The 10033-nt window shown below is 32.9% G+C and overlaps 1 protein-coding gene across 1 annotated transcript; it reads left to right on the top strand.

Annotated features, from left to right (window-relative positions):
- The first annotated feature begins 1202 nt into the window (after positions 1 to 1202).
- On the top strand, positions 1203 to 7033 carry LOC148596990 (tyrosinase-like protein). The gene is made up of 4 exons (XM_088564352.1): positions 1203 to 1206; positions 2271 to 2461; positions 3841 to 3953; positions 6205 to 7033. Exons 1-4 carry the CDS (start codon positions 1203 to 1205, stop codon positions 7031 to 7033), a joined length of 1137 nt encoding a protein of 378 aa, XP_088420478.1.
- Positions 7034 to 10033: the final 3000 nt, after the last annotated feature.

Genomic DNA, 10033 nt, shown 5'->3' on the forward strand with positions numbered 1-10033 from the left:
TCACGAAAGCTGAAACACATGTATGATTGGCTCATCAAAATTGTAATGTGAACTAAAAGAACACCTGAGTGTTGTCAGATCCTACATGCAATGACTGTAAATGGTTGATTTGATAAAATACAATGTAGTTCAGGTGTGTTTCTTTTCTGAGTCCCACCTCACTTCTTAACATCATCAATAAACAAACATATATTGTACCTATTTACATTGCAATCTTCTTGTGCGCCCGTCAGTCTGTCCGTTACACTTTTCTGCCATTAGCTTCTTGGAATTGCTTAGATATGTGGTATATTGCTTCTGCATGATGACTTGTACCGCGTCTTCCCTTTCACAGTTCCTCACTTCCGCTTCCAGTTTACCACGCGAATTACTTCACTTGACCGAAACAATTGAGGAGGGGTATTATGAGCACGACGTAATGAGCAACATCTTATTTCTAATTAACACAATTTTCATGAGACATTTTGAGAGGATTATTTAACGTTTTAAAAAAGTATTTTATTCAGTTAGAATTATTTAAAATTACAGTCAACAAATATTAAAATTAATAAACAATATTTTGTTTTAGGGTGACAAATTATTCTAAATTAGCTTCATGAACTTTTTATTGTTTCCTCGAATTACGCTAATGATATGAAGATGAAAACAATATTTATTTTTAAGTTACAAGGTCAAACTAAAATGTGTAAAGATGATGAATTATTCGGAAATACCATAGATAATAATAATATTCTCCCCCGAATTACGTTAATGACATAAAGGAACAATAAAAACAATATTTTTTATAAGTTACAAGGTCAAACTAAATTGTGTGGAGATGATGAATTATGCTTAAGTGCCTGTAATGATATAAATAATAATAAAATGAGAAAAATAATAGATGTTTTTTTTTTCTTTTTCAAGAGGTTAACACAGTCAGTCTTTATAAGAATCGGGTGATTAATACAATCTAATTATTATTAGTCTAAGATCTATCAATTGTTCCATTCAGTCACTACATGAAGGATCTAACTACACAATTCCACTTTCTGTTCTGGTGACCTTTCAGATCAGCCAATCAGACTTCAAAGTGTCAAAGTTTTAACAGCATTTTTCGAAGTGAAAATCCAGAAGATTCTGAAATGTAGAATGGAGTGTTGTAAGATCCTACTTGCAGTGAATGAATGGAACAATTGATAGATCTTATTTTAATTAAATTGGTAATGGGTACATGGTACATGTAAAACGTAGAATAAAATCCCACTTCTTTCGATTGTTCGTACTATCAAAAATTAAAATCATAAGATTTTTGTAAAACTTACTATATTAGCACTGGACTGCAGTCAATGATCATTTCGGGGTCAGTTAGACTGGTTCCCGATCGCAATATTCAGTATGTTACAGTGAGAGTGTATTGCTAGTAGCTAATACCTGGAACGTAGTCCCGGGAACCAGGATAGGGGTCAGTTAGCTCTACAAAAAATCGGATATAGATGTACAGATATCAAATAGCGGTAATTTCAAATAGAGAAAACTTTCTCTCGGTGTACATTAATTGACAGGTCAGTGGGTTTTTGACATTTGTGTTTCAAAATTTTCACATTTTGTCTGATTTTTAAAAAGACTCGTACTAAAAAAAAGATTTACTTACAAACCTCACAACATGCATCTGAAGAGATCCTGAAAATTAATATGCAGGTAATAATATCAGAAAATAAATCATATTTTGCCACCCAGGTGAAAAAGAACATTGACATTCACATAAATATAATATGAATATCAATCTCAAAAGGTGACGAATGACAGTAAAGAATCGTTTGTAAGAATACTTTGATTGAGTTTTTCGTAAATTAACCAGCTGAAATTCGGTATAAAATGGATGAAATATCGTCAAATTAAGAATGATTTGTATGTAATAACACCAGTCTTGATATTGTGGACTAGATAGAATACATAAGGTCAATGGATCCATCACAAAATTGGTACTGAACAAATAACTGTTTACGAAAAAAAGGAGAAACATAACAACGTCTTTATAATTTTCCTTTACTTCACCATCACGGTATTTTGAATGATGAGATGGTACATGCTCAATACCTTGGCTTTAGTGTTACTTTTACCCTGGAGAACGATTTCTTTGGTTAAAAAGGAAAATATTTTTATTGTCCTGAACGACTGCTATGCAAAGTTACATGCTACCAACAAACTTTCTCGAAGTAGTCAAGCCGATTGCTTACAAAGTTATTTGACATCATTTCACGAAAAAACAGAGAGGCACATATCTTTCTTAGGGAAAGATGCCTTAAGCTGGATAGAGACCTTAGCACATAGAGCACATAACAGACATTTTAGGCCAAAACGTTTCTCTGGGAAACCATTTCCGGTTCCACCTACAAGGAGGATACGAAAAGAAATCAGAACCATGAGTACTGAGGAGAGGAAAGACTTTTTTGATGCCGTCAACGCTTTAAAAAGTGATACGGTAAGTCACAATAATTGAATTTGATTTGTAAAGAGCCCGCTGGTTGGTTGGTTGTCGTTGGGAAAAAATTAGTTATTTCGTATAAACCAATTTGGTAGTGCGACTGGTCTGCAGTTCTTATTTTGGACTAGAATTGATTCAATATTGAATTATAAGGATTTAAAGAAAATACAATGTTCCCCTTTATTACCTTTTTAGGGACAACTTACGCTTGTTCACAAACCACTGAGACGCCAACGAAGCGTAATTTGCCCCCAAATTGGTAATACCGCATACCTTGGTCAAGAATAAAAACAATCCTTTAATATTTTGGCAGTAGCCTTCGAATATTCGGATGAAGTAAATGTTAACTACAATTTACATACTTTTTTCCCCAAGTGACACGAGTTTTGTTTCGGTTGACGTCAGAGAAACAAATCAGATTGTAGTTATTATTTTATGTGGTTATAGCTGCTGGACCATTTGGTTATGGACGTCAGTGTAAATGTAAGTTGAATGGTGGAAGTTCTGCTATCCTGGATTCCACCGAGGTATATGTAGGTTTCATCATTTTGGTGGAATGGTATCATAAATACATGCAGTAACATCAACATACTTTCAATTCCCTTTGGCCAGTTAAGTTAATGAAGCACTTCTGTAAAATTACGTAAAAAACGCACATGTATTCCCCACATCACTTTAAATAGTCAAGCCTTGAATTCAAGTACCAGTCCATATAAAATTCAGACACTGCCTATGGTTAGGTGATTCATGGTGTAAAAACAAACCATGGATCAGATGATGCTTTTAAAGTCTACATATGCTATATTATGCAATATTCTAATGTGATGATATTCCTGTCTATATATAGATCTGGACTTAAGAAAACTGCATTTTAACCTCTCGCTAAAATTAACTCAATGAAACCAAATTAAGAACGGTAACTCTTACAGGGTGCTTTTTTCATGTACAAACAATGTAAATTTTGTCTTAAATGAGCAACCCCCAAATGAAAAACTAAGACTAGTTATGTAATCTATAATGGTTTCTAAACGAAAAATAAAACTAAGTTCAGTAGATTTTCGACATGCATGAATCACATCCTGTCTGATTTTTATAAAGACTGCTACTTAATTACTGAATATGATACAAGCATATCACTGATTTCAAGAGTTGTTTCCCTTTATCTAGGTCTTCCTCCTTAATTACTGAATCGGTCAGAGTCGAAATTGGTGGATATAATTCCTTATAGAGCAATCATATATTTTTGCACCATGAAAACCAAATTATAAAATTTATTTGACAGACATATACAATTATACAATTCATTTTACAGAAAATGTACCATTTAGGATTAAAAACCATTTCACTGAAGGATAACACAACAATTTATTTTTCAGTCGGTTAAACCAAATCGATATGACGCCATAGCTCTGTTTCATCAGAATTTAGCTGTAGAGTCTGCCCATGATGGCCCTAACTTTGTCGGATGGCAGAGATACTACCTATATATGTAAGAAGGTCTTATCTATTCAAGTTGATCATCGCCTTTCTGTGGTTTCGAAAGTTAAAAATTTTAATTGATTTTCAGAGGCTGGTTATGTCAAAAATACTAGTCATCAAAAGAAACGATACAAAATTAAATTAGTCAATATTTATATATTTTGCAATTTACAAATCCTTAAGCAAATAATGACTCAGTCGTCGTGACGTCAGGATCAAGATACAACTTTTAGGCTTGCGCAACTGCATATTGAATGCGAAAAATACGATCCAAAGATTAATACTCATCATCAACAACAAAACTTACGGCTAACTGAAAGATGAAATAATTTTCCAATTTAGTTCTGCAAACTGAAATTCCGGATAGTTTTTTGTTTTGTCCGTATTTGATCCATGACTTGTCTTAGACATAGTTTTGAGTTACTGTGTCACGTGGAACGTTAAAAATTGGATATGTCATCGAATAGGTGCATTGATTTATGCAAATCGGTACATGTAAAATATTGTTATTGATCAAAACATTAAGTACTTCTTCGTCTAAGAATCAGGCACAATGGGTGTAAGGTGTGGCACATGAAGAGAAAAACGCAGAGATTTTATTGTATTAATCAAGTATTTATACCTGTTAACCTCCACAAATAACCATCAAAGTGTTTGTAAAACTGGTCTTGATATTGATATGTCAAATTTAGTTAAAATGCACTATGGGAAAATGGCGGGACAGTTTTCCCGTACTTTTTGTTTATATAAGCAGTAACACAATATCTAAATCACAGATGCTTCGGGATAAATTTAAATAGCTTTTCAGTTGTTTTCTAGATGTAATGAATATTTTTAAGGCAAAAATGACTTAATTGGGAAAAATGAAGTGCCACCCATTACCTGATTTTTACAAAGAATGGTACTTAAATCGTTTCGTATGCTGATTAGTATATTTTGGTTTCGTTCACATTCACATTTTTACTTAGTTTTATTCTGACAAACGTTCTATCCAGTTGTCTAGTTCTATCATCAAAATATTTATTATTTATCGAACGTTTACCTCTTTACCTCTAAAAACGTTCTATTGTGACGTATAAAGTATTCGACGTCATTTACAAAATGTACGTTTCGGAAATTAAAACACAGTTAGTACGAATGAAAAAATGGTTGTAAAATAACAATAAATGAATGTCAAAACATTTGTTCAGTCATAACAGAAACATTAACGAGGTTGACCAAGGGTAAGGGACACAACTCTAACAAATCATTTAAACGTTTTTTATTAACTATTTTACATCTATCTCATCTAAGCGTCAAGGTACCTTGGACTTATTTCATTCTGTTCCAAATGAAAGCTTGATAGGCTTTGGTGGAATTGAATATAATGCAAACATATCAATGATTTCAAGAGTTATATACATGTCCCTTACCATAGAAAAACCTTCGTAAATGACCGAAATACCGTGAAACCTGACTGTCGATAAACAGTCCGTAAGGAGTTTAATTTAGACAGGGTTCACTGTTTTATCACTCATTACCATATTCAAATGCTAAACATACTTTTGATTATTCAACCATTAAATTATGTTTTCCTTCACAATATTACAGTAAAATCTCTCTAAACCGAACCCTTTTCGGACTGTTGAATTAGGTCGGTTTGGACATATGTACGTTTTTTCCAGGTTCAAAATACATTTAAACTGACACGATGGGACTTCAAAACTTGTGTTTGGTGTAGGCAGGTTTTTGGTCAATTCTGGGTTTGGATTAGACAGGTTTCACTGTATTTCAGGTTTATTTCAGCGTCACAATTACTTCATTCTGAGTTTATTCGTAACATCCATATTCAACCTTTCGAACATGAAGTCGTCACATTCAATACATATGTTCAGACTACTTTATTTATAAGTTCTATTTTGCCCAGGCCAGGTTATTGACTGTGCGAAACTATTTAAAAATAAGACCAAGGCTTGACTTCGTAGAAATTCTAAATTCAGTTTTACCCTAAATCTTCAACATGTTAAATTTCAGGCAATGTTATTGGTCGACGTGATATTCAATGGAAAAAAAAATAAACAAAATAAAAAAAAAAAAATAAATAAATAAACACATCACGATTCGTAAAATAACAGATTCTTTTTCTTTAAATCTTGTTATCATTTTCCAAAAGTCGGTTAAAGACAGAAAAAAAGTCAAACATAGAATATAAGCGTGAGTTTGTATGTCTTTCCCTTTTAATACTTTTATTTAAAAAGATGTACAAACTTATATTTGTTCAGCTTCGAGGAAGCATGCAGATCTAAACGGCCCAACGTTACAATCCCGTACTGGGATTCAAGACTGGATTTCAGAATGAAATTTCCAGAAGAATCGATTATATTTAGTCACGTGTTCCTTGGAAACTTACGCGGTCCTGTGACTACGGGTCCATTTGCGTACTGGAAAACACCCGATGGGAAAAATTCGACTCTTCGCCGTGACGGACCAGGTAAAAGGAGCTCATTGATCAACCCTGAGGTTATAAAAGACGTTTTTAAACAGAACTACAACTGGCAAATATTATATACTTCATCTATAAGCCGAAATGCAAATTTAGAAAGAAATCACGGGGCTGTGCATGTTTGGATTGGTGGTAGAAACGGCCACATGTCTGGACTAAATACCAGCCCTATGGACCCAATTTTTTTTCTCCATCATTGTTTCATTGATTATTTATGGGAAGTTTTCCGACACCGACAGAAAAGACGAGGTATTAACCCTGAGCTTGACTACCCTTGGGGGCCAAACCAAAGGGATCTGCACAATCCGTACAGACTAATGGATAATTTAACACCGTTAAAACCCAATATTTTTGGATACAGCAATTTCTTCACTAAGTATATATACAAATACTCACCGTCTCCGAGTTGTGCTAACAACTGCGGCGATGCGAAGGACGAATATCTATTTTGTAATTCAACGGCAAACACATGTCAATCGAGAACAAGAGGTGTTGCAGATGGTAGATTTGATGGAGCACCAGTGTCATTTTCAGACCTTTTAAGCCATCCTCCACCAGATATAACCAACCGATTCGAGACGGATCTTTTCGACCATAGAACACTGTAAGAATACATTTAAAAAGTCTACATGAAACAGATTTATTTCAACTCTGTACCTGTTGAATGTTAAAACTAGTCCTTTGAAACGCAAATGTTGTGCACTTTTTGCTATATTTTATACATGTTACAAAAAAGGAATTAAACAAAGTATTCTCCTACTGTTGTATTACATGTAGTATTGATGCATTTTATGTGATGGTTTGTTTGTTATGGTGAACTGTGCACTGTTATTCTATGTTTTAATGAATTTTGTTTAGTCCTTCAATTTTTGTGTAGTCTTTATCACCATGACTAATATATTTGCATATTACAAAAAATGATGAATTATTATAAAAAAAAATGTTTGTTAATAGAAATGATTAAATCTGTAGTTTTACAAATTGAGCAAAGTACAGTACAAATCGAAAGTTATAATAATACGTCTACTACGGTGCTGATGTAGGGTTTACTTTTCACTCACCCACTCCGTATAACCATCTCACCCCCTACCCAATATACCATTCTCCATTGCCTCATACCCCATTCAGTGGGATATATTTCCATACAGGTACTATATAAATGTAGAAAATCCAGTATATAAAAAAGTTAGTCGGTAAAATAGGCGAATTTAAGGTATGTTTTTCAAGACAATTAAAAACCTCAAATAGTACTTCAAATTAGATTTGTCACCATCATTCATCAGGAAATTTGTACATAATTATGTTTTCTGTTTTGATATGTCGATATTTTTTAACAATCCATTTCACATTTAGACGCGAGATAAAGCATTTTATAAAACAATAAAGACGAGACAAAAACTATGATCTATTCGACTGTTGCTAGTTTATTGCCATTCAACTTTATTTTTTAATAAATTAATTTGAGATTAATACTGTAATCTGATTGGTTAAAATAATTTTGTTATATCACAATGGATTAAAAAAGATATAGACACGCCCCTATTCAGTTAAATTCAAAGCTACTTTTCTCATGTTAAAAGATAAGAATATGTTTTAAAATTAATTTATAAGACTTGGCTATGACGAAAAATTGCCTATTGAAAAATAATATTAATTTTCAATGTGCATATTTTGTTTATTGCACTTCGTGCAATAAACAATATGCACATGGACAATTTAAGTTATTTTTCAATAGACAAAATTTTTATTATTGCCAATTCTTAACTGAATATCTGTTATTATTTGTGTACTACAAAGCAAGATTCCTATAGCATGTTGATTTATTGACGAGACAAATGGTGAGTGTAATTTTTTGTACTGACAGCTTCTATAATATCTAAGTCTTGCTGTAAGTGCTCGAATGTGGGCGTTTGTTAATGATACTTTGGTTTCACTCTCATGCAAGATGTTTTAATTCTTCCATATAAGACACTTTCTTAGAAATGTTATACAATAATGCATATATTCTAAATCCGCGCTATGTATGTTATATATCTATTTAAGAATTGTACGATAAAACTTTTGTCTGTTGAAAATTTATATTATTTTTCAATAGGCATTTTTTCATAGCCAATTCTAATAAATAATTTTAAAACATATTCTTATCTTTAAACACGAGAAAAGGAGCTGTGAATTTAACTGAATAGGGCTGTGCCAATATTTTTCTATCCATGGAGATATAACAAAATTATTTTAACCAATCAGATTACAGTATTTATCTCAAATTAATTTATATAGTAATGTACTAACAGTAAGATGGTAAACTTTCTATGAGGACTTCTTATATGTATATTACTTGATGCGGCTGTATTTGTATACTGCAGACTCCTATTAAGTTTTACCCGATGTCACCAGAAGCTGTAATATCGGAAATCACTATTCAATCAAAGATTATGCCAATGTTAATTCTATAGATTTAACAATGAGACAGTATTACTCGTTAAATGAATGCTATATTTTATATAGCCTAGTTGGCCGAATGGTCTTTAGCGTTGAACTTACATGTACTACGGAAGGTGAGTCATAGATGTCAGAGCAGAAAAAGGAGTTCAACTCTAACTGTGGGAGCAACTTAATTTGCAGCGCAACTTGCAGCCTAGCATCGATTACTGAATTTGGATGTATATTAATTTGACTTGTAAATGCATCATTGGATCATTATTACATGTTGATCCTAGTCGTGCATGCTGTATGCCTATAGAGTGATATATTAGCAAGTAGTTTCCCAAATCACATGACTTCTTTTATACATGACACAGAGCGAGCTAGGTGTAAAAGGCTCCAAAATTAATAACGTGAAACTATTCATAAATGACGAAAATAGACCTAATCTTTAGAAAAAAAAAACAGTTAAAAAAGGGAATAAAGATGAACAACAGGTTCTTTGCTGTGGACAAGCACATAAAGTATGTAGCGGTGTTAAACATGATTGTGAGCACTCAACCCTTCCCTAACCTGAGATAGCGGTGGAAAAATAAAACAGCAAAATAATACATCAAACATCCATTGAATTTTGATCTATATCCCGTGATCGACACATTATACAAACGTTCTAACAGATAGGACAAAAGACAACAAGCTGTATCAACCTCGAAAGAGCACTCGTCAGAACAAAAAGCAACTGATAAACACACCTTGTATACTTTAGGAGGTAGACCAAGGGTAAGGGACACAACTTTAAAATCATTGAAATGTTTGTATTCAGCATTTTGCATCAATCTCATGTGAGCACGAAAGTAACTAGGATTGAATTCATTCTGTTCCAAATGGAAGCTTGATATGATTTGATGAAATTGAACATGATACAAACATATCACCGATTTCAAGGGTTATGTCCCTTACCCTAGGTCTACTTCCTTAACAAATATAGCAATGAAAAACGTCCAACAGGGTTTAGTCAAAATATATCATAAAGTGTCTTAGTAAACAATGTCTTCGTTCAAATGCCAAGATGAAAAGCAATGACGTTGGTATTCACATTAAAATAATAATGTTTGGTTATTCGAAAAACCAAATCAACATATGTCCTGAATATTTCGCTTTACGAAAGGGAAAATAAACGAAACAGC

The sequence above is a fragment of the Perna viridis genome, chromosome 15 (genome assembly GCF_037379345.1).
Source record: "Perna viridis isolate PV_CMFRI_1.1 ecotype Kerala chromosome 15, ASM3737934v1, whole genome shotgun sequence".
Classification (NCBI taxonomy): Eukaryota; Metazoa; Mollusca; class Bivalvia; order Mytilida; family Mytilidae; genus Perna; species Perna viridis.

Coding starts and splice junctions, on each gene's coding strand:
- LOC148596990 (XM_088564352.1), top strand. Junction 2,462..3,840: donor ACGCTTTAAAAAGTGATACG/GTAAGTCACAAT, acceptor TTTATTTTTCAG/TCGGTTAAACCAAATCGATA. Junction 3,954..6,204: donor CAGAGATACTACCTATATAT/GTAAGAAGGTCT, acceptor ATATTTGTTCAG/CTTCGAGGAAGCATGCAGAT.